Raw genomic sequence first — 27,168 nt, 5'->3', positions numbered from 1 at the left:
CTCTCCTAGCAGAAGGAACAGCAGTCCAGCTGTGAGGACAGGCTGCCCAACCCCTCACACACACCTCACTATAGCAAGGATTGAGCCAGGGAAGACCTGGGTGAGACTTATATACAGTACGTACATACAGTAGGTGAGCATGACTGTCTGAGATCAGGATCTAACCTTCCCCCTGAAACTCCATTAATAAGAATAATTATTAATAATAATTAATAAGCCAAACCAGCTGATATATTTATGGAAGCCGTAGCATCCTGTTACATACAGGAATATCTTGGCAAAACTGGCTCCCAGTTTCCTCATTAACATGACAACATCCCAAATCATGGTTTTCTGTGGACAGGGGTTTGGTGCGAGAGGAGATGAGGCAATGAGGATATTTATACAAAATTATCATCATTTCTCTTGAGTACCTAGTAAACCATGAGTGTTTGTAAAAGCATTCGGGGTTTCAGAAGTGAAATTAGTTATAAGTACCTGGCTGTTATATCTAGATCAGTGTAAGGCCTAAGCAAGGACTGTAAGTATCTCTGACCGGAGAATTTTGCATGGTTATCAAGCACAACCATCCCTTCACCACATTGCAAACTGGTTCTCTACTGTGTTTTTGTTTCTTTTGAAACTGAATATTTAGGGGGTGTTTTCCAATAGTGAGTTTATTTCATCATTCAGGAGTTCTTGGTTTTAAATCCATTCCTTAGGCAAGTGGTGACATTACACCAAGATCGCCAATCCAGTAGAGCAACTTTTCCATTTCGACAGCTGTGAGACACACCTAGCAGCAAAGAAGTGAGAGAGCTGCTGTCCTATATGATGATCTGTCTTAAGAAACTGATTCTCACAAGCATGTTTCATTCGATCTGATAAAGAAACAACTGAGAGGGAGTTCCTTCTAACAATAATGCTGTAAGGAGTGCTAAATGGCCTTCTCTCATTTGTAACCTTTGTTATTTTAATAAAATCTATGAGACCTGCTGCATCATATTCAAATAAATAATCTTGCACTCTGTCGCTCGGACAGCTCAATATCTCAGGACAATCAAGCAGGGAGGCCAGGGGTTGCCCTAAAATTGTCATGATTGTTACCGTTGCTTATTAGGCGTTAACGTTAAAAGAGATCACTTCAATCAGAATTGACATTCCGCACAGAACTTCACCTTCTGATTTTCCTTTTTCAACTACCGGAGCAGAGAAGTGTTTACACCACCAACACCAGCAGAACCGCGGTGCGGGCAGGCGCTGGAAAGCCTCTGTGCGCCGCTGGGCTGGGGGTGCAGTTTAAAAGGTAAAAGGTCAAGGAAGAGAACATTCATGTTGAAGAAAAACAAACAGCACGCTGTATCGACCGAGAGCCGTACACCTCTATGAGGAAAGGTGAAGGCACGACAGGGGGAGGGGGGAGAGAAACACACCTCCAGCCACTTCCTGGGACCAGGAGCTCCGGCAGCCCAATCACACCGGGCCGTAGAGGTGTTGGATGTGTCGTGTCCCACCCTTACCTCTCGGTATCAGCCAATGGCCTTATTCCGCTGGGAGATTGATTTCTAACCCAGGGGCTGAGCTAAGCGCAGGTAACTCAGGGGAAAAAGTAGAAGAAGAGAAAAAAAAGCCTCCGGCGCTTGTTATGGTGTTAACGTGAAAGAAACCCGGATTTTTGTCGGCTACCAGTTCGACCAGTAACGCTGGAAAGAGCGCACACGCGTTTCGGATCAGGTAGAGTCTGCGGCCGCGCTCTTCAGAGTCGTGTAGTCTGTGAAAACTCTCCTCTTTTTTCTTTTCCTTTTGTTTGTAATTTCAGTTTAATTTCCAGATTTGTGTTCTCTTTTGTTTTTTTTTTCTCTTGTCACTCGGAAAGAGGTGAACCCTCGTGTTGTTTTTATTTGATCTTTGCTTTCAATTGTAGTTTCTCTCCTTGTGGTCCCTGATGGCTTCGCACAGTGATACTCTGGTGGTGTTCTTTGGGCAAACAGCTGGTGCAAATGGGGGTAGACTGGGTTCGGATGAGAGGGAATTAATTCTCTTGGTGTGGCAAATTGTGGATCTGCAGGAAAAAAAGGTACGAACTGTCTGACCTGATTCGTGTTTCTCTTAATACTTGTGTGTTGGCAACTGCCCTGTATATAAGAAAGGTACCCTTTTTGTAACTTTGTAAAGGATATTATTCGCCAATGTGTGAATAATGTTGCGAAATGTAGCAAACTATGAAGACATTAGCTGGGTTTGAGGTTCTTCTGTTCAAACCGGACAGTAATCGGTCACATAATCCGACAGGGGAGGGTGTCCTTGTTCGCTTGTCCAAAAAGCTAGAATAACAAAACGGTACCTTTTGAGTCTTCTCGGCACAAACTCCGTTGAAGACTCGGGACTGCCTGTGCAATTTACTGCTTTGCTAGCAACCATGCAGCTGCAACGTGTAATTGAACTAATTGGTATCTCAGCCGTGCGGCTGTGCTCTTGTTGGGCGCAACAGCATTTTTGTTAGAGGAGTAAAGCCGGGTGTATCGGTGCAGCCGATTCTAGCTTTCGCCCGTGGGTGAAGCGCCCACAAAACGGTAACGTGGACCTGAAGGCGTCCTGTCTGTTGACAGGTGGGAAAGCTACACCGCTGTCTTGTAAAACCGGACACTTTGGAGCTGACGGAGGAGTGTAAGGAGGAGAGCGGGCTGACGCTAGAGGAGCTGTGTAAGGCCGAGCCCCTGGACAGAGCTCTGCAACAGGTGAGCACCGTTCTGGGCGACGAGAGGGGACCTGTGTCCATCTCTCTCCCACACCATTTCAGTGCGGAGGTAACACGCGAGCTCTGGGTGGGATACACGGAGATAACAACCGCTCCGGTTATTACTGGTTGAAATTGTGGCCTGTCTAATTTGATTCTATTAGGCTGCCTTCCATTCATAAGCCATTGCAGTAAAATAAATCTGTTGTTCTAGTCGGCATGGAGGTGTAGTTGTCCGTCCTTTTTTTTTTAACAAATGGACCTTTCTTGCGAAAGAAACCGAGCCCTTCCTGGTGTCTGAGAAACCTGTCTGACAGCTTAGCACTAGAGGTCATTGCTGACATACCTGCAGGGCAGGATTCTGCTCATTTCACAGCACGCACTCTCGGGGAGAAGCCTGAAACAGCGACAAGACTGTTCTTGTTACAGTGCGCCGGCACTTAACTTACAGATAGTCTTGAGGAGTTCGTTTGTTGTTGATTTCACCACAAATGTTTTGTTCCCTTCATGCACTATGGTGTGTTGGCAGTGCCTACCTAGGTCTGCAGTGTCCTTTGATGAGCGATGTTGTGAGACAGCAGGTTCAAGCTCAGCACACGGGGCAGCGCAGTTGAATTTGTGAGGGGACATACAGATCAGAGTACGGGAGTAAAAATATAGCTGAGAGACTTCTCTTTCTGTTACCCTTGTTCAAAAACAAACAAGGTGCTGCCCTTCTTTTCGTGGGAAAACATTTCTGTTGTGATTTAATGGGCCTGCAGGAATATTCCTTTGGGGGAAAACTGTTTGCTTTGAGCCAAAGGTAGTGTGCATATTTATGGAAGCTATTTTCCTTTGTTGTAAAATGCACATTATTTTAAAATTCTTGACCAAAGGAATTTTTGTAATTGTTGCATTTATTTATAGTTTTAGTTTTGCATCCTTTATCTGCCAAGGGGCACACAGGGAAGGTGGCTGGGATTGTCTGTGATGTGGTACTTGAAAAGCACTGAGGGCCCGTGGACGTGCTAGTGTCTTGGGGAGAGGAGGCCCGCGGGTGTGCTAGTGTCTGTGGGAGAAGAGGCCCGCGGGTGTGTCAGTCTCTTGGGGAGGGGAGGCCCGCGGGTGTGTCAGTGTCTCTGGGAGAGGAGGCCCGCGGGTGTGTCAGTGTCTCTGGGAGAGGAGGCCCGCGGGCGTGCCAGTGTCTCTTTGGGGAGAGGAGGCCCGCGGGCGTGCCAGTGTCTCTTTGGGGAGAGGAGGCCCGCAGGTGTGTCAGTGTCTCTGGGAGAGGAGGCCCGCGGGCGTGCCAGTGTCTCTTTGGGGAGAGGAGGCCCGCGGGCGTGCCAGTGTCTCTTTGGGGAGAGGAGGCCCGCGGGCGTGCCAGTGTATCTTTGGGGAGAGGAGGCCCGCAGGTGTGTCAGTGTCTCTGGGAGAGGAGGCCCGCGGGCGTGCCAGTGTCTCTTTGGGGAGAGGAGGCCCGCGGGCATGCCAGTGTCTCTTTGGGGAGAGGAGGCCCGCGGGCGTGCCAGTGTCTCTTTGGGGAGAGGAGGCCCGCGGGCGTGTCAGTGTCTCTTTGTGGAGAGGGGGCCCGCACGAGAGTCCCATCTTGCTCTCCCTGGTAGAGTCGAGCAGGATTATAGAATCGGCAGCGTGTGCTCCTTGGCGAGGTGCTGGCTGGTGCGCGGCGGCCAGACTGCGCCCCCTCCAGCAGGGATGAAGATGCCAGCTGGTGCTGGGGCGGGTGATGGCTGGGATGATAAGCTGTAGCAGGCCTGGTCTTGTCTGGGGCTCTTGTGCTGTGCAGACAGCTGGAAGGCAGAGTGTTACCTGCTCGCAGGCCCTGCCGCAGCTCGGCCCCCTCTCACCAGGATGTCAGTCTGTGAGTTTAGTGCTGGTCTGCTTCTCACCTGCCACACTCCTTTCTTATCAGACCTGTTTCACAGCAGCTACTGGAGGGAACCTGTTTTTTTATTGCTCAGCTCCGTAATTAAGGAATGCTGCAGCTTTTTTGTTTTGTTTAAGGAAGTGTGTATGTCTGCAAAAATATTCTGAATTTATGGGAATTCTTTATTTTTGTTTGATACGTTTTTGATGAAAGGGTTTTCATCTCTTTTTAACCCTATTGGGATTCAAACTTCCTTTTAATCATAGTATTTTCCAGTGTTTGGAAGAGAGTGCTTTTGAAGACTTTTTCGTCTGAAATGTTTACTAGTCTATATGCATTTCTCACCAAGCCCTTGTCAGGACTGTATGATCTGGGACCAGGAAGAGGTTGAAACAGAGAAAAGGGCGGAGTGGGTGGATCTGTGGCTAAGGATCTGCGCCTGTGGCTCTAAGGTTGCCGGTTCAAATCCCACAGCCGGCAGAGAAATCCTACTCCGTTGGGCCCCTGAGCAAGGCCCTTAGCCCCAACTGCTCCAGGGCTGCTGTACATACTTCTCTCCCTGTCTGTGTGTCTGTGTGTCTCATGGAGAGCAAGCTGGGGTATGCGAAAAGACAAATTCCTAATGCAAGAAATTGTAAAGGGTTAATAAAGTAATGTTAATGCTATGTAATCCTGTGGGAAGGATGGGAATCTCCTGCTGGAGATGTTCATCCACCACAGTTGCTTGCTGATGTGTGCTCAAGCCTCTGCATGATGCCCAAGCGCAACAGGAGAATTTGTGAAGCTGGTCTGACAGAGCAGCTCTGAGGAAGAACGACAGAGACTCTCGAGGTCACCTGGGGACCTCTGGAATGTGCTGCGGAGCACTTCATCTCATCTAGTGCAGGAAGTTTATTTCTGATGTATCTTGGAGTCAGAGATGTCAAAAGGAAATCTGCATCTTGTGTTTGCAAAAAGCTTTGAAAAGTGAGCTCCTGGCCTTTGCAAGGAGCAGTGTAGGCTCAGTTCTGCTCAGTCCTACACCTTGGGCAGAGATTGTCCTCTCCGTTCAGTGTAATGGTTGAATGTGCATGTCACCAGGCCGTGGTGTGAGCTGATGTCTCTTCCTACATCAGGGGCTAGCTGTTGAGCAAGTTGTGAAACAGAAATCATTTAAATGGAAAAGGGAACTTGAGTAATAACAGTCTGTTATCCCGATGTCTTTTTCATGACACTGTTGTTTCGTGTTTCGTGACGCTGTTGTTGAATCGTGAGAATGTGAGGAGCAAAGCAATCCAGAGGATTGTTCTGTTCTGGGCCATACTAGCAGAGTGCAGACTCCCAGAACCACACTGTGCTGGCGCTCAGTCCTCTGTCTGCTCAAGGCAGATTTGTCATTTATTCCCACTGAGGTCTTGCTTGGAGTTAACTGTGTTCAGGTCTTTGAAAGGAAATCCCCTCTTCAGCTAGTAAGCAGTGACAGGATTCATGAAAGTATGCGCCAAGGTTTGGGGTTGGAATATTTCTTAGACAAAGGCAAAGTGTGCTGTAGAGTAAATTGTAGGGACAAATGTTTTGTCAGTGGAATAGTATGAAAAGTTATTTTGGGCCTTGGTCCAGAAAGAAGTTAATTGGGTCCAGTCCTGGTCCAAAGGCAAGAAGGAAGCTGATCTGGTTCTCTCCCCTAAAATGTGCCCTAGCCCATCATCTGAGATGGTTACCTATTGGGCCTCGCTGCACTGTAACCCCAGTATCTTCTTGGTGTGAAGGCCAGCTCTCTGAAATTCCATAGAAGACAGCGGCAAAAATGAATTCCAGGACCACATTCAGGATTTATTGTTCTTTTTCACAATTATTCCTTGTTCTTGGTTAGTTTATTGATACAAAAAATGGGTATTTCAGTAAGCTGCCAGTGATGAAGGTCTTGAGAAAAAGCTATTAATAGTTTTCTGCTCAGTCATGACCCAACGAGGTTAGAGGATGAGGATCTGTCCGAAATCTGCAAGCTGCTAGCCAGGCCTGGGGCACTGGAGGCCTTGTACCTGTCTCTAGTTAGTGTAGTGATGAATAGGGGATGGTGGTCCTGATTATTAAATATTTGCAGTCTTCTTCATTCTTGAGCCCCTATAAGTTTTTCAGATTTTAATTCAACTCCAGTTTTGTTCAATTCAACAGGCCAGCATCCATGTGTTGTCCTGTGTACAAACCTTTACTTTTATAAAGAGATATACGCATTTCTTAATCATAAGAGTAGTCTTAAGAATATTATAAATATGATTCTTATGAGTACTCATATTCATAAGTATTACAGACGGGTGTTGCTTGGCTTTTCTGACCCCTGGCTGTTGAAGTTTTCTTTCTAAAGGGGGTTCTGACCCTGTTGTTTTTAGCAGTGTGAGAAGCCACACATGAGAGAGCCCTTCTCCTCCCATCCGCACACATGTGTAGGAGAGTAGGCCATGCTGCCCATCCAGGTGGCTCAGAAAGAGGCCGGGTTGTCAACACTGGTTTCGGCACCACTGCTTGGTAGCTTGTTCCAGACTCCCACAACCTTCCCCTGAGGAAGTTCCTCCTGTTTCTGACTTGGAATGCAACTTCCAAGTAGTTTCCTCTTGTGTCCTTTGGTTCGTGTTTCACAGTTTATTCTGTAGAAGACTACCATGTTGACTTTTTCAATGCCTTTGAGGATTTTGGATAAATAATCTGGTTCTCATGGATTCTTGAGACAAAGCCTCAGTCTATTTGAACAGTTTGGAGGCCCTTTATCTCCCACTGTGGCCATTACTCAGCTGCTGCACTGGAGTCTGACTGCCTGGGAACTGTGGGATCATTCCTTCTGGAAGATGTTTGCTCTGTAGTCAAACGAGCATACATAGTTGCGCAAGAGTCGCAGCAAGTCCAGTCCTGCAGCACAGCGCAGCCCTGAGCAGGTAAACTGCGTGAGGAACCGTCTGGGATAACCAGCTGTGGCCGGTGTGTGGCCAGTGCTGACCTGACTCTCCCTTTCTTTCCAGCTGCTGAACGGAGCAGGTTTACAGATATTTTTCATACATGATTTTTTAAAACAAAAGCAGGATTCGTGCAGGATCTGGATTCTGGATTTGTGCACTTACAGTTCATTGAGGATGTTTGGCGACGGGCAGATGGAAGTCCAGGAAAGGGAACCTGTTGTAACTGACGCCGAGGGCATGAAGCTGGCGCTGCCCGTGTGTGCCCGTCGTGATGCAGCTCCAGGCAGTGGCGGTAGTGCAAGTCTGCCAGCCTGCTCCCCTTCCGACTGCTCTCTCCACACCCCTCCCCCACTGCCTGGCCACGCCGCGGCCTCGCAGAGCAAACAGCCCCGAGCCGGGAGGGGCAATCGATAGCAGTGGGGCTAAAGATCAGCCCTGCTGCTACCAGCCGTGCCCTTGGCAGGTACACAGCAGGGGGAAGGTGACGGTCTGCTTGTGGTGTAGCTCCCCTCGGCAGCTCTCTGATCAGACGGTGTAACAGAGTTGGGCCTGTTCAGGTGGCGGGGGTGCAGGAGACCAGCAGGAGAGAGCAGCTCGAATATCTTCTGCTCCTTCCCCTGGACCACTGCTGAGCTGCCTAATCTTGAAGGTGTTTACAGAAGGCAGGTCTCTGGGCTTGTGTTTGCACAGGGAGCTACCCTTGAGTAAACGGTGTGCCCAGCCATTGTCCTGCTGTACACGTGACCCTGCAGAAGCACTAAGTATCCCGGCAGAGTTTTTCTGTTTTGCTGTCCTCACTGCTTCCTGGTGCTGCGTGGAGAGCTGCCTGCCGCGCTGGAGTCCTGGAGTACTCATCCAAGTAATTTGTGCCACCTAACTGAGGGTGTTGTATGGAGAATTAATCTCTTAAGAGTTCTTCCAGTCAGGGTTAACATTTACAATTTAAGCTGTCATTTCAGCCAGTTTCTTGGAGTTATATGGAGAGAAGGTGGAACGGTGGGCCCCCTCATTTATTGGAAATCTCCATTTGCAGTGATTTTACAGCAGAGAGCGGGTCCCCAGTTTTACACAAGTTTATTATATCATCACAGATACATGCTGTCATTTACAAACTCAGAGCACACACAACACTATGGGACCAGCTCACGTTTGTGGGCGACTTGTTAATTAGTAACTGCGCTCATTGTCGTGGGACGCTGTGAGATGCATCTCTCTTGGAGATGGAGCTCGTGGTTAGAATAGTGACTCTGATTGTAGCACCTCAACAACATGGGGACAATCAGTTTTAAATTGGAATGCTGGCATAAGCTCACGTCAGCTGGGTGATTCTTCATCAACCCAAAAAGGCAACAAGACCTGCCGCTCATGCACCTCAGTTTAGTACGAGAGTGCTACCCTGCTTCAGGCTGCCTGCTGTCACACAAAAATGTTGAAATGCAACTTAAGGTAATCGTTCCTCTCCCAGGGTGTGACTTGTTACTGTTCTGGCAGTGAGCTGTCACCTTCATCAGGCTGGAGTCTGCTCTCTGTCAGAGGCCCACAGGAACACACTCTGGCTTGTGCTGGGCCCCTTTACTCGAGCTGAGGGCTGTCCTGTCTGAAGTAGTTGCTGTGGTTTTCCTGATTTCTGCTGGTGTTGTCTGTGGCTTAGAAACCTGGTAATTGAACTGGTTATAAGGTAACATGGTAGGGAACTGCAGGTGGCAGTTTGCACTAGAATTATGGTGCAGAATGAGTCTTGATCTGTCAAATTTCTGAATGGATTTTGAAAATTAAGAAGTGTGTATAACTTAAAGGAGGAACAAATGTTTTTCTATCTGATATTGTGGGAAAGCGGATTAATTTCAGGGTTAGTGTGAAGTGAGTATTGCGCGTCACAAGCATGTTACTTCAAAGTCGGTAAGACAGTACATTTTGAAGAGCAACAACAATGTAGCAGGAAGAATTTAATCTGATATCCTGAGGGAGGTGGGGGTATTTGTGTTCAGACCTTGAACATTATTTACCAAGCAACAAATTGAAATGTAGCTTGTGCAGGGTGACTGATGTTCCTAAACGACACTATAGATAGCTCTGAGATCGGACTCATGCCAAGCATGAGTCTGCACTGTCCTGTTTACTGCAAACAGTGTGGGGAAACAGTGTAAATTCATCTTGCCAGCATGTCTCTCATGCTTCCTGAGGGCAATCGCTGATCTCAAACTTGCCTGCATGAAATGGTTTTATCCATAACAACAGAAACAGGTTTGACTGGCTCCTCAGCCCTACACAAATGGCTTTGTAGGGCTGGGTTACAGGAAGATCATTTTTTATATATGTTGTATTGAATTGTGCACTGGTGAGGTCATTTGAGTTCTTTAAAAATAAAGCAGCTTGTGTATATGAAAGAGTGTTTTTGGACAGTCTATAACGTAAGTTAAAGTAAGATACCCTCTCACTACGCTCGATATCTCTTGGCTTAGCTTGGCAATCGCGTATGGTTCACACAGTTCATTTACCAGATCAAAAGGAAGGAAATAAAATAAAATTGAATAATACAATATAAAATAATTTAGACATTTTTAATTCTAAGTGAATGAATAAGTAATACTCCCTGCAAAATTAAAATGATAAATCGATTAAGTGGATATGAGTGAATCCTAGGGGATAATCAGTTTTCAGGAGGGGGAGATTTACTGATGCTGGTGGAATGGGCAGGTTGTCCACAGGGGGCGCCGAGAAGCAGTGCTGTCGGCTGAGAGGGGTGTGTCTGTCCTCACCACCCTGTCCTCCCTCCACAGTTCCAGCAGTCAGTATCCAGCGAGCTGCAGGCTCTGGGCAGGAGCTCCTACACGCTCTGTACGGATGGACCCCTCCTGATCCGACAAGCCTTCCACCCTGAGGCCTCCAAGAAGGTGAGCGTGACCCCAGCCCAGGTCACATGATTGATGTCACATGTCTCTCTCATGTGGCAGCTGTGGAGGGTTTCCTCCTTGCTAAATGTCAGCACTGCAGTTTCCTGGATGTCTGGAGGGCTTTTCTTCTGAAGTTCTTTTTTCCCCTTCATTTCCTTTGTACTTATTCTCTCTCTTTGCAGAACCTGGTCTTGGCTGATTGTTTCTACTCCTTCGTCGATCTGAGGAAAGAGTTTCACAAATGCTGTCCGAACGCGGGTGTGGTGAAGGACCTCTGTGCGTCTGCCATGGCAGAGTGTATCCTTGCGTTGTGCTGGGGGCAGGGCTGTGACCTGGGGCTTGTGCCCAACAGTCACTGCAAACAGAGCTGAAATAGTCAGACGACTAAGTGCAGATGGACAAAGTCCTCCCAGTCCTCAAGCTGCAGTGGTCCATCAGGGATCCTGGAGAGTCCTGGTCCTTCACACCCGTCTCTGACTATGGGATAAAGATCCCACTAAAGCGGTTTAATTAGACCAGTGATTGGTTCAATTTAATAACTGAAAACTGGACTGAAGGCAATGTAACTCTGCAGCACAATGGCTGGAGACAAATATCGATAGATGTCTGCCATTTTGAAATGGGGGTTAGGGCAGCCAGCTGTTTTCTGTTCTGTCACCTGCTCAGTTTTGCCTTTTCTTTAACGCGCCACTCAGACTTGTGCCTGCCCTCGCTCATGGAGAAGGCGGTGGGGGTGCAGGAGGTGAAGGCCATGGTGATGGTGATCTTGCACCTTCTCTCCAAGCCCTACAGTAAGTCCACCGCTCGTGGCTCCTGGCTGCCCTCTGCTGGCAGACTAGTGGGATTGCTGGTGCTGTGAGAGCTGCACTGTACTTGTAAACTGTTCCCTGGTTTGAAGAAGTCTGAAGGATTACACAATAATGTTACACAGAAATGTCCCAGATAATCCTGTTTGACTGCTTGTATTCAAGACATCAGTCATTTCTCTGTAGACTCTCACCACAACACTCATTGATGGCAGCTTTAGTTCAGTTTTTACATGTAGAAAGGAAAGGATTCACATTTTAATTTTTGGAGTACGAAATTGCTGTCTGCCAGAAATCTTAACCACAGGATTTCTGTGACCTGAAGAGAGTTCTGTACTGTTCCTTCCTGCTCAGCATCTTTTAATTCAGTTCCTAATCTGCCAGTCCGAGGGCCTGCAGTTACTAGTTCTCTGTTGTGGGTTTATTATGGGACCAGTCTGCTCAGTCTTCATTCGTTATTTTCCTGCAGATCACAAATTCACCAGCTGTGAAACAGTGAAGCACAAGTTTGAGACGGGTGCTTGGTAAGTGAGGGGAGGGGGCTGGTGGTTCTCGTGGGGCACTTGTACGGTGGGCTGTGGACTGGGGCAGCTCCGCGTCACACTCTCACCAGGCCTCTCCTCTGCAGCAGCAAGACCGAGGCCGTGGACAGCGAGACGGTCATCCGCGCCAGGGGCCTGCCGTGGCAGTCCTCTGACCAGGACATCGCGCGCTTCTTCAAGGGCCTCAACATCGCCAAGTAAGGAGCGCAGCGGGAGAGCCAGAGCAGCCCAGGCTGCCAAAGGAGCCTTTTCTTATGGTTCTCCTTCTATTTCTATGAACAAAGTGATGTTTAGATATTGGCACTGATGCATTTAGGAAGCATCTTAGGAAAGTATTTTTGTTGAGCCTTTGTTTTCTAACACGGTGCCCCGCTGGGGTGTTGATAGCTGTGTCCTCCTGCTTCGGAGCCGAGATTCTGCCATCTCGCGTGCCACTCTTGCCTGGCTCTTCTCTGTCCGTGTTCTTGCGGCGCGTGACTCCTGGATCTGCGATTCCTCTCTCTCAGGGGGGGCGTGGCGCTGTGCCTCAATGCACAGGGCCGGAGAAACGGGGAGGCGCTGGTCCGCTTCGTCAGCCAGGAGCACCGCGACCTGGCCCTGGAGCGCCACAAGCACCACATGGGCAGCCGCTACATCGAGGTGGGGCCTGCCGCTGGGGCCGGAGCCGGCGTCTTCTTTCATCTCGCGGTACGGCACAGAGTGCCCACGCAGGACTGCAGTCCTTCTGAAATCACACCACTTTTCCCATTTCCCTCTGCAGGTCTACAAGGCAACTGGGGAGGAATTCCTAAAGATCGCCGGTGGTGAGTTTAGCTGTCACGCGCTCCTGTTGTAGATGGTGTGGAATGAGAGAGCCCTGTGACTCTTCCAGCTGTAAACTCAGTGTCCTGGTGCTGTAGTTGAGCGTGGCTGTACTACCTGCCCAGAGTAGATGTGTGCTTGCTGCGTTGTGGTTTCCTATGAGCACCTAATTCACTAATTGAATGGAATTTTAAGTTTCATTAGACAATTTAAACACTTTCTAAAGGTCTAAAGTTTAATATTAAAAAGATCCTGATGGATCTGTGGCCTTGTGCTGGTACTTTAGGAGAACTGGCCTGTCTTTGCTGCTCTTCACATGGAGTCTTAAGTTCCCCCAAGTATGCCAGACAAACAACAGTGTAAGGTGGCTGATCTTTCAGGGCGGGAGGACTGATCCCAACAGTGTAAAAGTTTCTGATTCTGTTCATGTCAGGAGTTTGTTGCTTCTGTCACTAACTGAGGGGCAATCTCGGTATGGTGGAGAATACTCTGTGCCCTCTTTGTCAGGCACGTCCAACGAGGTGGCCCAGTTCCTGTCCAAGGAGAACCAGGTGATCATCCGAATGCGTGGTCTGCCTTTCACGGCCACCCCCGAGGACGTGCTGGGGTTCCTGGGGCCGGAGTGTCCCGTCACGGACGGCAGGGAGGGGCTGCTCTTCGTCAAGTACCCGGATGGCCGTCCCACGGGAGATGCCTTTGTGCTGTTCGCCTGCGAGGAGTACGCACAGAACGCCATCAAGAAGCACAAGGAGATCCTGGGCAAGAGATACATAGAGCTGTTCCGCAGCACGGCTGCCGAGGTGCAGCAGGTACTGCCTTCGCCTGTCTCTGCACCGCACACCAGGCCTGTTTCCCCCTTCCCTGTGTTCCTAACCTGAACTGCTGCAGCAACACTGCACAGCACAGCGCCACTCCTTGGCCAGGAGGAAGTACCGTAAGAATTGCTGAAGTCTAGTAGAGCTGAAAGGAACAAACTAGTGATCGTCTTCTGTAGTAATGCCCTTTTCAATTTAAATCCAGCCCCACTACTGAACATTTTTCTGACTTCAATCCTGTTGGACATTTATTGTTTTTGTATCCAAGATCTTGCTGATGAGATGTAGTGTATTCTGCAGCAGAGAGGGGGTGCTGCAGGAGTAACCCTGGGTTTTGGGGATCCTAAATGAGTTGCCGTAATAATAACCGTGTGGTTTATAAGTCAAGGTGGTTATAAAGTGCTCGGAGGAAGTGAACCAAAGAGGACAGGGAGTTTCCCCAGGCAGCATCTGACTTAGTGGATTTGGCACAGCTCTGTTTTACAGCAAGTAAAACGTTAATTTGCCCAGTTAGATCTTTGTTATTATTTTAGTCTCTTATTAATCGGCTGGAGATTCAGTGCATTTGAGGGTGGTGCCTGCTGCGCAGAGGCTGGTCTGATGTGCACCTGTCCCCTGGCTGTTCCCTGTGTCCAGGTCCTGAACCGGTACATGTCCACGCCGCTGATCTCCACGCTGCCCCCTCCCATCCTGCCGGTGATCCCGCAGCCCTTCATTGCCACGGGCAGCACGCGGGACTGCATTAGGCTGCGCGGCCTGCCCTACACCGCCACCATCGAGGACATCCTGGAGTTCATGGGTGAATTCACCATTGACATCAAGCCACATGGCGTCCACATGGTGCTCAACCAGCAGGTGGGGGTCTGTCCAGCGCTCTTGTCTTTTCCCCCTGGCACCACACTTGTCCCTCCCCCTGGTGCTGACCCTGACCGGACACTGGACACTCGTCTCTCCCGCGGGCGCTGGCCCTGACCCGACGCTGGACACTCGTCTCTCCCGTGGGCGCTGACCCTGACCGGACTCGGGACACTCGTCCCTCCGCTGACCCAACACTGGACACTCGTCCCTCCCGCGGGCGCTGACCCTGACCCAACACTGGACACTCGTCCCTCCCGCGGGCGCTGACCCTGACCCGACACTGGACACTCGTCCCTCCCGCGGGCGCTGACCCTGACCCGACACTGGACACTCGTCCCTCCCACGGGCGCTGACCCTGACCCGACACTGGACATTACTTTGTTCAGTCAACCCTTTCACTGTCTCTTGGGTCACCAGCTCTTTGATAGCTGCTGCAGTACATACTAAGCAGAAGAGATGTTCCAAACAGGGAGCCAGTCTGAGCTTGATTGGTTGCTAGTATCTAAGTGATACCTGGACCTTAACCAGCTGTTTTTTTAAAGAAGCCAGGATGTCAGCTTCAACACCATGGCTGGGTAGCTTGTTAAAAATCCCCCTTGTGAAAAAAATGAATGTAATGTGTTTTATAAAACTTTAAAACCCCCATCTTTAAAATTCAAACATTGCATGTGTCCGTAGAAATAGTAGGTTTTAATAAAATATACTGAGTGCAAGTGGGCAGGTTAGTGCTTTCATAACGTGAGCCTCTCTGCCCTGTTGCACTGTGATTTGATCCACTAGAGGCTTTACAAGTGATCAGGTGGTACTGATGAAGCCGGTATGATTTCAGTCCTGGCTCATCTATGCATGCACTCGAAGTGAAGCGATCTCTCTAGGTAGTGCTGGCTGACCCAGCAGACCAGCGCGGGAGGCTGACCTGTTTCCCCCAAGACTTAAGTCTTCTCCCCGTGTGGGTGTCCAGGGCCGTCCCTCAGGAGATGCCTTCATCCAGATGAAGTCATCGGAGCGGGCGTTCCTGGTGGCCCAGAAGTGCCACAAGAAGATGATGAAGGACCGCTATGTGGAGGTGTTCCAGTGCTCGGGGGAGGAGATGAGCTTTGTGTTGATGGGGGGCACTCTGAACCGCAGTGGCCTGTCGCCCCCACCCTGTAAGTTACCATGTAAGTGGACCCTCGTTTTTCTTTCTGACTGTCCTGCAGGGCACTGGGGTAGGTTCAGCACCTCTGACCGCTGACCTCAGAAGCGTGCTTTCCTAGTTAATGAAGATGTAGGGAGGGTTTTTCTGTATGAGTGACCATGGGAGACATGCCTCAGTCAGGGTGAATTGGGAGAGGAGATTAATTAACCGAAATGTGGGCTTCCCTTAGCAGAGGACTGCTTCTTTACAGACTGGAGAAGGAACAAAAGGACATGATCTTGAAAAAAAATAGATAGGTGCTGTGGCAAGATTTGAAGCCATAGAAGTGTTTTTCAGTGGTGAACCCTGAGGTGAGGCTGTGCACAAGTTTGAGGGCAGTGTAGTTTTTGACTAGAGCTCCTCGGCTCTATATTGAGTGTTAACTCTCAATGTGAGGGCAGAGAATGGAAGACAGCATCCCCAGAAAAGAGCAGATCTTCAGAACAATGGGACAATATCGGGATGCACCCATAATGAAATTGACTTTTTTCTTAACCAAAAGGCATCTTCTTTGAAATCTATTAGGACTACCTGTTGGGAATCTGAGCATGAGTGCGTGTGAGAGACATGCTGACCTCTGCAGTGCTCTTCTCTCATGACTGCTTTTGTATTCTCATTGCTCAGTGTTTCAGTCCCTGGTAACAATCAGAAACCTTTAGAATTAATTTCCCTAAACAGGTAAATATCAAAACTTTGTTCAGGAAGTATATTTGTACATTAGAGCTAATGTATTCTTTAAGATCGTGTGTTGTGTGTGGAGGCAGACTAACTGTGTCTGGACAGTGGCTACTGCAGGCTGTTGTGACTGGCTCGTGCTGCTCTCTGTCTCTCCAGGTCTGTCTCCTCCGGCCTACACCACGTTCCCCGCGCCCACCGCAGTGTTCCCCGCTGAGGCCGCGCTGTACCAGACCCCCGCCCTGCTGGCCACGCCCCGCACCCCCCAGACCCCCACCCACGCTGCTGCCCCCGCCCTTGCCTACTACCCTCCCCAGCCCCATGCCCAGCTCTACATGAACATGAACATGAACTACACCGCCTACTACCCCAGGTGAGCCCCCTGCTGCCCGTTCTGGTCCGTGAGCCATCAGCCCAGCAGGCAGGGGAGGGGTGGGAGTTTTCCCCCTTTCGGAGGGCAGTTGCACTTGATGAAAGACATTGGGACAGTATTGCAAATCTCAGTCTGCATTTGCTCTTTGATTGGATGGCTCTCTCTGTGTTGATTTTACACACCTTTAGTTGGGGAACCACCTACCTCTCTTTAATCTAAGGCAGTTTTCCGTGCTCTCCTCCAATCGTAGTGCTTTTGCTAGAGTAAACCACCCAAGAGCAGCTACTACCCATGGGCTCCAGTCCTTGCAGTGGGCCGCTTCCAGTGACCGGGCGACCCGCAGAGTGAGCTGGGCCTGGTCACCTTCACATCTGCTCTGCCCGACGCCGCTCGCGTTAGCTCTGCCCTGCCCTATGATTTATGCTTTTTGTTGGCTGTTTTCTCTGCCTGCGCAGCAGTGGTGTGAGTCTCTTGGCCAGGCTGTCATAGTAACTGAGAGTTAGTTATCAGCTGGGACTTTGTGTGGTTAAGCACAGGGGTTGTCATTTTTTGGTGTTGTTGACACATTCTCTGTCGCCCAGTGTGTTGTATGTGTGGTCTGGAAGAGGTTTGGCACTAATGCTGGTGTCTCTGCTTTGGCTCTTTACAGCCCCCCAGTCTCCCCCACCACACTGGGGTACTTCGCTGCCCCACCTGGCACCATGGCGGCAGCAGTGGCCGCACAGCCCCCCTCCACCCAGATGTTGGCCCAGCCAGGTGCCCTGGTCAGGATGCAGGGGCTCCCCTTCAACATGGGGGTCAAGGACATCTTGGGCTTCTTCCAGGGATACCAGGTCAGTACTGCTGCTGAGCACCGCCCTCTTGCCCCTCCTCAGCCAGGGGCCAGGGAGCAGGATGTGGAATAGCTGACCTCCAACACAGGTCAAAGTTCATACAGGCATAACCGCAGCTGGCAGTTTATTCTAGCTGTGCAAGTGCTTGTTTAAAAGGATAAAATTACAGTATGTGCTTGATTGGGCTCTTCGTAAAGAACATTGATGAATGAGTTAGTGTATCCCTATGAGAATTCTTCTCTCTCCTGCCGGGTGTGTTGGAGTCCGTCACTTCTTCTTGCAAAGTGACGACTAATCAGTTCTGAGCCTTTTGGATGCTCTTCAGTTTGAAGTGTTCCCAGCCTCAATCAGCAGCATTCTCGCCTCCTGCCAGAACCCAACACCTAAGCAGCTGAAAACTCTTCTCGTGATGCTCATGCTCTGTGAGAAACGCTGTGTATTCAGGGCTGCGCAGTTTGGACGTGCCAGCAGGATTAGCATCCCTCGCTGTCTGCCTGCACAGGTGGGCTCCGAGACCGGCCTGGTCTGGCCGAGTGCCCCCCTCACAGAGTTGCGGGGGGGTTACCTGCTTGATCAGACCACTCAGGTTTCCACAGGGAAACTGGATCTGGAGATGAAATTGAAGAAGGTGTATTCAATTGCCCCCCCCCCCCCCCCCCCGGGGATGAATAAAGTGTTTTGAATTGAATATTAGTTGTATTACCAGACTGAGGAACCAGCTATCTAGAATTTTATAATTTCATCTACATTTGTTTAATTTTATCTGGGGGTTATAAACAACGGAGAGCATGTGAGAAAATGAAAAACGAACAGCAGATATTTGAAAAAGAGCAGTGAGTCCGACGTAGTCTGTGTTTTGAAGGCCCTTAGCTTGGTGTGGTCCTCAGACGTGAGCCATAGGGGCTTATCCGCTGACCTCCTGTAAGGGAGATCAGAGGTCCCTTTTAGTGAACTCCTGAAATCAGTGAGACAGGAGTTTGACTGTCACCTCTGTCTGTCCTGCTGCTCCAGGGCCAGCTGTGGATGGGGGCTGTGTCCCCAGTGGCCGGTATGACTTGCCGTCGCAGTTAGAGAATCCCTTGTACTGGGTTTGATGGGAGTGGGGGTGGTGCTGGGATACGTAGACCATTTTCTTCTTCTTAGGACATCCCTTGTCTGTAGTCCCTCAGAGGTGTCTTTTTTTTATTTGGGAATTTTTAGTTATCTTTTTTTATTCTTCATAGTTACCAGACCTGCGCTTTTTCAAAACTCAGAAAAGCACCATAGAAGCACCAGAAAATTCAGTTACATTCTGACATTCACCATTTCTGAATCCATTATGATCTACTTGCAAAGGATCGAGTATAGATCATGGACAAAGCAATCTGAATACTAAGAAGCTGCTGCAAGAAATGGGCTCTGCTGTTTCCTTCTGTGTTTGGCACATCTCGCCCCGCTGATGTTTCACAGCCCTGCAGCTTCTTGGAGTGACGTCACTGGAGAAGGGTTATTGTACAGAAAGGCCATTCCCTTTTCAGGACACGTCTAGCGCAGATCTGGCAACTCGCAAGCACTGCTGCCACATGACAGGCAGGGGCTGGGTCTGGAGTGTGGTGATGTCATATCACAGCCCTCTCTGAGGGAGGTGTGCTAAGGTCCCGAGAGAGACTGAGGAGGCAACAGCCCTCCAGGCAGGAGAGTGCTGAGCACGGCCGTGACCTGGAGAACCTGCTCAAGCTCCCTCTCCGGTGTTGATCAGTCATTCTGCTTGACATGCATCTCACTGGAGAACTGATGACCTCCTCTGGCACATCGGGTTGTGTAAGATAGGTCCAGAAGAATGCATCTGTGTGTCGTTCCAGTTTCTCTTCTCATGTTTTTGTTTGCTTGCTTTTTGAGATTTGAGGTGGAATTACATTACAATTTGACACGCTTAGCGAGCGAATCGCATACCTAACAAAAGACAGCAGGTCCTGGTCACAGCCTGTGCATGATGGCATTGTGGAAACTCTGTGCTCTAACTGTATGCAGTGCTTGGAGCTGCGAGTGTTTGGAAGTGTGTGTGCCGGGGGAGACTGTTCTAGTCCATCTGCTGACTGTCGCGTGTGTCACACTTGTACTGTAGTATGCTCCTGATGACTACAGCAGCCTAATTCAGATGAGCGATCAGGCGCGGAGCTTGATTCAGCCTCCCAAAGAGTGGCTCTGTTTGTAATTGCCCCACCTTTCCAAAATCGGAGAAGGTAAGACCAAGCATGGATTGCACTAGCTGGACTTTATAATAACCTGGGCTTTTTGGGTGGTGCTTTACTAAACAAAAATCAGTGATTAATGATTAACGGCCTTTTCTATTCTGCTTGTTTAGAAAGGATTTTTTTCTGTCTGTTCGAATCTGCTAACCTGGATAAGGTATAAGTTGTTATGATTAATGTTTTCAATTTTAAATCCTCCAGCCTTTCTGATTTGGATCTATCACTTCCAGTTTTCAGAATTTCACAATAATTTGGAATTCCTTTGAAGGGCACAAAATACCTAACACAGCAGGTGGTTTCATGATCATTAGTACTCCGAGTGACTGGGTAATGTGTACCCTGTCCTGTTGAATCCGAGTAATGCTGTGTCGTTGACGCACATGAGCAGCTGTCTTCTGCTGTTCCTGCCTTCACCTGCTTTCTGGACCCGAGCCTCCTGAGCGGTGTGGTTTTAGAGTGGTTTTGTCAGGTCTGGCACACTGCTGCCAGTGGCCCAGTAATTAACCACCTGCCAGCCTTCCAGCTATCCGTGAGCACTGCTGGCCAAGCCGAGGGCAGGAGGAGCTCATGCTGCCAGCCTCCAGACACACTGGCGGGACACTAGTGTTGCCCATAGTGGGCGGTCTTCTCAATCCTCCCTCAGTCTGCAAAGCTGCCTTTACTGAAACACTGATGTGAATCTTAAACAGCCTGCAGAGTCGCGTCTAATCCCCATTTTTAATCCCCTCTGGCTCCCTCTCCGCTGCTCTGCTCCTCTCTGATCCGACCCAGGGCTCTGGGAATGTTACTCCTTCCTCTCCCGTCTCGCTTCAGGGTTTTTTGCCAGCCGGTGCTAGGGCAAGACTGGAACCCCAGGGGTGCGCTCCTGGCCCGGGGGTTCTCGGGTCGGCTCCAGCTTTTCGCTGACGGTGCCTCTTGTGTTGCAGCTCCAGCCGGACGCGGTGCTCGTGTTGTATAACTTCAGCGGGCAGCGCAGCGGGGAGGCCCTGGTGACTTTCCCCAGCATGGAGCAGGCGAAGCAGGCGGTGGCCGAGCGCTCAGGGCGTCCTCTCGCTGGACACACCATTCACCTTTGTGTGCTGTGACCAACCCAGAGGATGGGGGAGGGCAGGGGGGCTCTGGAGCACAACACTACGCAAAAACCACAACAGCACAAAATGATCAGAGCACTGTGCCCCTCACTGGACTTCCCTACCCACTGTGGACTTGAGCAAAGCCTTCCAACACAAAGGAGTCTGTTCAGATTTCTTATTCTGCAGCATCCCTCAAGGAGAAGACCGTCTCATGCAGCCAGACAGATGCAGACATGCAGGCAGATTCATGCATCCAGGTTCATCACTCATCTGATAGCCAAGAACCGTTGATTTTCTGACAAAGTGAATTGTTAGTGAGGTGTGGGGTGCTGAAGTTAGAGCTGCAAGGTGGCCGGTGCGGCTGTGGTCTTCAGCAGACTCCCCCTCAGACCGTCTCCCAGATAAGACTTCTGAACAGAGTCCTCCTCGATTGCGATTCCTGACTGACTTGGCAGCCAGAGTACGTGCCAGTGTTGTGCGCTCCAACCACTGCAAGACCTAAAGTGACTTCTACCTGCATCTGCTACCAGGAGTCTGTTGGACATGCACTGCTGATTCTTGACATGGCACATACAATCTAAGTTATATTTTATTTAAGTCTTAACTTTAAAACCATTAGTAGGAGATGGTTCCTGGGGCTACATGAAAGGATTCCGTTTCATGTGTATGATTTCACTCAAGGGAGGGAAGTCTATGTATTCTCCTGCCACAGCGAAACTGCGCTAGGAATCCAGTTCGGTTCCTTACACTGGTTTTTCTTCCAAAGCCTCAAAGATGTGCTGTGCGACTCTTTAATCTTGGAACTTGCATGCAAACTTGATTTCTTCCTAAAAAAGACACAGATACTGTGAAAATATAGCCCTTCCTTCCCTATGCAGTGAACAGCTTCATGTGGCCTTGTCTGCACACATTGTTTACAATATTGAATAGAATTTCTGTACTATGAAATTAAGTTGTCTTCAAATTATTGTGCCTTCTGGAGCATGCCTTTTGTTTTGTAAATTTGTTTTGTATATGCGTATAAGCTACATGACTTTGTTTTTATGCGAGTTACAGGCGTGAGTGGAGCCCTGCTGAGTGAGCACTGATCTTCTGCTCTGGCAAACCCAGCAGAGCAAGGTGTGAACGGGCCTGGTCACAGGCAGAGATGTCATTTTTTGTTTTTGTTTTAAGCAAGTTTGAAACTTGTCTGAATTTAGAAATTAATGTATAATAATGCATCATATATTGAAACAATAAATGAAAACAGATACTTTTTTGTATTCTCGTTTCCACTTCTGGGACCACTTTATGATCGTGGATATCTACCACTATCCAATGTAGCAAATTCTATTTACTGGTGACATAAAGGCTGTGTCTTTATAACCATTTTTTCATTCTTTGTTGATAGTTGCAGTTCTCTAAATTTCCAGTGCTCTGGTACAAATACTATACTGGAAGTACAGTAACTTTGTTGTCGCGGAAGAATGAAATCCAGCCGTGTTATTCAGTGCCCCTGAAGCTGTCAGGTCTCTGTTATTGTAAGGATACTTGGCCTGTGTTTGTAAGCCTTGTCAAATATATGGCAAACAACTCTGTTTCAGAAAGCTCTTGTAGCAGAACAGGCAAGGTCAGCACCCTGCACACACTACAGAATCTACAACAGTTTTTTACAGAAGAACAGTTGCAGACATTAAGTGCAGTGGGCTGTAGTGTGGAATGACTATTCAGTTGACTTTGATTTTTGAGTCCAATTTGCAGAAGATGGTAAAACCATTTGTACTGGGTCAGGCTGCACAGTAATAAGTCGACCTTTTAATTCCGTTCTTGTATCGGAAATTTTACACTTACGTTCTTGCCAAACCGTGGAAGGTATGAAGTGTGACCAACTTTGAAAGTACAGATCAACCATACTGAAAATAAATGGAACACAAGAATAATGAAGAGTCTCCCAGGTTTGTAAGTCAGATACTTTAATGAAAACAGGCAATAATTGGCACTTAGTGAAATTAAGTTAAATTGGCCCTGCACTCAAAACTAACTTGAATCATTGTTAAATGTTTGTTCAGCACATCACAAACACACTCAGTGGTAGCCACTGCCAAAAGAAATACAAGAGTAAGGAAAAGTAACCTTCTCTTGAGCCATCAGGAGCTTTTTAGAGCAGTATGAGCCTGGGATCACCCTGCACAGCCCAGCAACCCCTGGGATTCTCTCTCTCCCGGATCTGAAACCAAGACCAGACCTGTTCATGGATGTAGAAACCCTTTGGAATTAAAGCATTGACTCCAATGGTCCAGATCCAAGACCATAGCTGGTCAGTCCTCCATTAACTGGACATATTCCTTATACTTGCCATATTAATCAAAACATTACATTTCATGCACATCTTGTGGAAATCTAGAATGAGCTGCCTATGTATGTTGCTAAATTTAGTTGACATTTTGATTTGTTTTAATAAACAGCTGGGTGAGATCCTCAGATCAATTAACTATTAGTAAACAGCTGACCTAGACTGGCCAAATGGCCCCACTCTTTTGTAACCATGTTCTTATAAAGTGAAAATTAACGATAAGCTAGAAAGACCTGTTGACTTGTAGCTCTTCAGAGCCAGAACTAGCTGCGACTGAGCTAAAGGACAGTCCAGTCCTGTCTACACTCAAGCACCAATCAGTCTACTGTGATGTTGACTGCCATCCTCTACTCAGGAATGGCTGATGAATTGCAACTTGGCCATCTCTGTAAATAGCATTAAGAATCTGACCATTAGTTCTGGTTAACAGGTTAACGAAGACAATATCTGTCCATCCCCACCTGCTAGCCTTTGGAAATGCTGCTCAATCCCTGTGAAAATTTCCTATCGTTATCAGAAACCTTACCTTTTAAATGTGATATTAAATTTTAGTCTAGTGCATCTTTTATTTTATTTAAAAATTAATTTAAATTTTAGCAAAATCCATGTTTGATACTTGATGGTGGGGGAGTTATATGGAAAATGTTTTTTTCCAGATTTAAGATTTCCTCCTGCTTCCAAAGGACACCTAGGTCTGTTTTCTTCCCCCACATCATCCACTTTAAAGAAACGACTGACTCCTCTGGAGCCTAGGAGCTAACAGGAGCCTAACAGTAGGAATTTAGTGTGTGTTATTGCTGTGGAAAGCAACTGGTTTGTCTTTAGATATTAGAATTTGCTTCATTTTGTGATAACATCTGTGGCAAAGAAACATTTTGAAGTACTGGTGCTCTTAAAATAATTCAGAATATGACTAATCTAGCATAATTAGCATTCCTTTCACTTTTTATTTTAATTAATGCTGATAAGCAGACTAGGGAGATGCTGGACTGAGAACACAAATATTTTCCACTTTAATAAAGTTCCACTGGTTATAAAGCAGTATCACTTTCCGGAGCAGATCGTGTCTGAAAGGTGACTTGTAATGTAATCGACTTGAGTAGTCCTACCCTCCCATGCAAGGAGTCTCCGTTATAAGCAGTAACTGGAATGCCTAGAAGACAGGGTTTTGTGTGGCACCAGAAGGAAACCTTTTCAGACCTGTGGGCTCCTGCAGCATGTAGAGGAAAGAGCTTTCTGAAGGTGATACAGCACCAGATCAGGGTTCTTCCATGAGAAACACCTGCTCTTACCAGACTCAAGCCCGAGCAAATGTCCACAATGTCTGAGGAAGAGGCTGATCCTGCAGTGAAAGCAGCTCTGCCTGTAGTGCTGGTGACTTCTGCCCGTTGAAGAAGGGGTTAAACCAGTAGCAAACAAACTCCCCATTTTGTTCATAGAAATTGTTTCTCCGCTGTGTAAAGCACAACGGGTAAAGCATGACATCCTGCAGTCGGGCCACAACGAAACGGAGAGCCAGCCAGGCTGGGGAGTTCCAGTCCTCAGAGCAGCTGGGTGGGCAGCTGTACTTCCGACAAGAGTCGGTCTCCAGCTACCTCCAGCTGACCCCAGCTCCGATTGGCCCAGACCCCAGGGCTATAGCGTGGCCAGCACCCGCAGGAAGGAAATCACCAGGACGCAAAACGACTGTCCCACTCCGAAAACAAGCGCTTCCAAAGACATCATGGTTTTCCCAGCTGCCTTGTACACACCAGCTATAGCGGCACCTGCAGGAAGCAAGATGGGGAAATGCATGATCACTCTCTGGTTTCTCTAGCATATGGACACCTCTAAAGGGAAACTTCAATGCTATCTTAATTTTTCAGGGTTAGAAAGGATCGACATTGATTAGTGCATTTCAATCCACAATAAAAGTACTGTAACATGTGCACAGTAACTCCAATTTACATCATAAAATAGACTGAATTTCCAGGCATGCACAGCGCCATGTTCTGCAATTCAGACTGTGTACTATCAGGAAGGCGACCAGAAAGGAGGAGTGACGTACTGGTGAGGACGCCCCCGAAGGCGGGCCCCACGATGCTCATGAGCAGGATGGCGAGGGGTGTGAAGCGTGCCACCTTGTGCTGCCGCAGGGTGACCAGGGCCAGCAGGGCAGCGGGCAGGTGGAAGGCCAGGGAGGACACCAGAGCCCACAGCAGCACACCGTACCACATCTCTGAAACGACAGCACGGACTGCTGAGTCTCGGGACGCCAGGCGCAGAGCCCCCGGACTCACGCTGAAGCTGTAGTGACCCTGAGGAATAATCTGACACGTGATTAGCACACTAACAGGCTTTGGCGTGCAGCAAAGTGGTGCTTATGAACTCAGCGGCCACCTTCCAGGTCAATCCAGACAGAGGTCAATAGCTCAGGCGCGTGTGCTTATTTTGATCTCCTGACACCATGAAATAAAAAGAAGCAGCAGCAGCTCTGGCAAAACACATGGAGACACCCCACACTTCCTTACTAAAGAGTCTCCTAGGATCATCTGAACACTGATGTTTTTTCACACATTTTCATTATTTTAATCACATCTCAGAAGGTGAGAGAGTCTCTAGTCATTTATAATTTTCAGGTTTCTCTCTTTTATTTCAGTCACAATTCTAACAGCCACAGCGGTCAAGTGGAAACTGACCGGCGATCAGTAACGGGTATCGCTGCCATCCTGCCGCACATCACACCACCAGCCGGCAGGGGGCAGCACCAGCCGCTGCACGAAGCCAAACCAGTCTACTGGCCGCAGAAACAAAACTTCACCTCATCAGACATGAATACATGTAACTGAAAGAAAAACGGTCTCACAGAAGCATAATCTACCAGGAAAGACACAAATAACTTCATAATGATGTATTTCTAGCGTGAATATTTTTTTTAAAAGCAAAACCGTACCACAGTTATCTGAACATCCCAGTTGTGCCACTAGTAACGTAACATGACAACTACGTTAAAATCGAGAGTACTTCCTTGTGAGGAAGGTGTTGTGAGACGTTGTGCCGTGCAAACTCGACAGGATTTCTCTGCAGATCACTCGAGTAAGTAACTTTACACCGTTCCCATCTTGAACTCGGTCCAAAACAACACCCCTTCATCGAGTCTGTAGACCCGGCTCTAACCCCTGCGGTACGAGCGATGAAACGTGCGACGTGTCCCGACTAAGACAGCTAACTCTCCTTCAAAAAGAGTGGGGAAAACTCCGTTCGTGTTTCTTACCTGAGAAGTCGCACATATAAGTGCCGTTGTAGCAATGGGTGCCATTTTCCACCCTTGGGACCAAACGCAAGCTGAGAATTTGTTGTACAAACCCTACATAGCTGCCGTCAGAGCTGCCCGTCTGCATTGCTCAAGCCATGGAAGAAGAAGCCAAACACGAAGGTGAACAAATAGGAGCAACAAACTACTCCCGGAGTTGGTCGCCAGTCGCACACCTTCTTCCTGGGTGGGAGTGAAAACAAACTCGCGGTTCGACGTCACCTCGTCCCACAGTTTGACCTGCAGTAACCCCTCTGCCTCTGTGACGCGTCCTGATTGACAAGGCTCTCACGCAATCACCGGCGAGAACCCCCTCATCGAGGTGGGCTAAAGTGAAGCCACAACCAATCATGTGACGGTGATTAAAAAATTTTGAAGCGGCGTACGTAGTGGTTTACGAGAAGCACACAATACAACCACGGTTACACTTTAATAAAGCAGTTTATTGCCTAAATTAATTTGTATCCAAAAAGATTACATGGTAAATCTGGACCTCAATCTTAAGTGAGTGCTTTGTTAGATTATTTTTTTCACAGTTTTTTTTTATGTAGCCATTTCAATAATGCCACACTTAAAATGTATTTGTGTTTGAACTGCTGTGTTTATTTTACAAATTATTAATTGCTTTGAATTTTGACGTCCTGGTTGATTTAAAGATCAACCCGTTTAAAGTTCAATGTGTGATGAAATGTCTTTTCTGAACGCAGCTCGGCGTGAACCTGCCAGGCTGCCGTAGCCGACGCTCAGGCCGCGAGAGCGGGGCGTGCTGTCTCTCGAGCCCGGTGGTGCGGGTACCTGCTCGGCGGAAGCACCGCTCTTTCCTCGGCGCACATGGAGGGAGCCACCACCTATTCCGATTATGACTCCGAAGATTACTCCTCGGGTGCCGACGAGGACTATGTTCCTGCGGGTAATTAATATACACTTTATGCAACAGCTGAACGACGAGAAATACA

The 27,168-nt window shown here is 48.5% G+C and overlaps 3 protein-coding genes across 7 annotated transcripts in view; 2 read left to right on the top strand and 1 right to left on the bottom strand.

Moving 5' to 3' along the window:
* Positions 1-1,621: 1,621 nt before the first annotated feature.
* On the top strand, positions 1,622-21,841 carry esrp2 (epithelial splicing regulatory protein 2). 4 transcript variants are annotated; one of them, XM_088939103.1, is made up of 17 exons: positions 1,622-1,713; positions 1,904-2,056; positions 2,589-2,717; positions 10,291-10,404; positions 10,587-10,701; positions 11,100-11,195; positions 11,680-11,734; positions 11,839-11,949; positions 12,259-12,391; positions 12,513-12,555; positions 13,061-13,362; positions 14,005-14,223; positions 15,188-15,374; positions 16,238-16,451; positions 17,101-17,284; positions 19,389-19,506; positions 20,442-21,841. In XM_088939103.1, exons 2-16 carry the CDS (start codon positions 1,925-1,927, stop codon positions 19,476-19,478), a joined length of 2,124 nt encoding a protein of 707 aa, XP_088795229.1. In that variant the 5' UTR covers positions 1,622-1,713; positions 1,904-1,924; the 3' UTR covers positions 19,479-19,506; positions 20,442-21,841. The 4 variants fall into 4 exon arrangements, with proteins under 4 accessions (XP_088795229.1, XP_088795228.1, XP_088795231.1 ...); XM_088939102.1 differs by having other exon boundaries at positions 15,188-15,386; XM_088939105.1 differs by lacking the exon at positions 19,389-19,506 and having other exon boundaries at positions 1,685-1,713; positions 15,188-15,386; positions 20,442-20,711.
* Positions 21,842-22,523: 682 nt separating this feature from the next.
* On the bottom strand, positions 22,524-26,456 carry tmem170a (transmembrane protein 170A). Its single transcript, XM_088939101.1, has 3 exons — positions 26,174-26,456; positions 24,968-25,138; positions 22,524-24,686 (listed from the first exon to the last, which is right to left on the bottom strand). Exons 1-3 carry the CDS (start codon positions 26,298-26,300, stop codon positions 24,556-24,558), a joined length of 429 nt encoding a protein of 142 aa, XP_088795227.1. The 5' UTR covers positions 26,301-26,456; the 3' UTR covers positions 22,524-24,555.
* A 121-nt stretch (positions 26,457-26,577) lies between these two features.
* The window catches only part of cfdp1 (chromatin remodeling protein CFDP1), a 35,896-nt gene continuing 35,305 nt past the window's right edge, over positions 26,578-27,168 (top strand). For both annotated transcript variants that reach the window (XM_088939099.1, XM_088939100.1), the window contains exons 1-2: positions 26,578-26,716; positions 26,920-27,122. In XM_088939099.1, the coding sequence (XP_088795225.1) occupies positions 27,044-27,122 (79 nt within the window). In that variant the 5' untranslated portion in view covers positions 26,578-26,716; positions 26,920-27,043. The remainder of the gene's footprint in view (positions 26,717-26,919; positions 27,123-27,168) is intronic.

This window comes from Atractosteus spatula, chromosome 21 (assembly GCF_055471065.1).
Source record: "Atractosteus spatula isolate fAtrSpa1 chromosome 21, fAtrSpa1.hap1, whole genome shotgun sequence".
NCBI lineage: Eukaryota > Metazoa > Chordata > Actinopteri > Semionotiformes > Lepisosteidae > Atractosteus > Atractosteus spatula.
The sequence above is the reverse complement of the archived record's forward strand: the minus strand, read 5'-3'. Positions and strand labels throughout refer to the sequence as shown.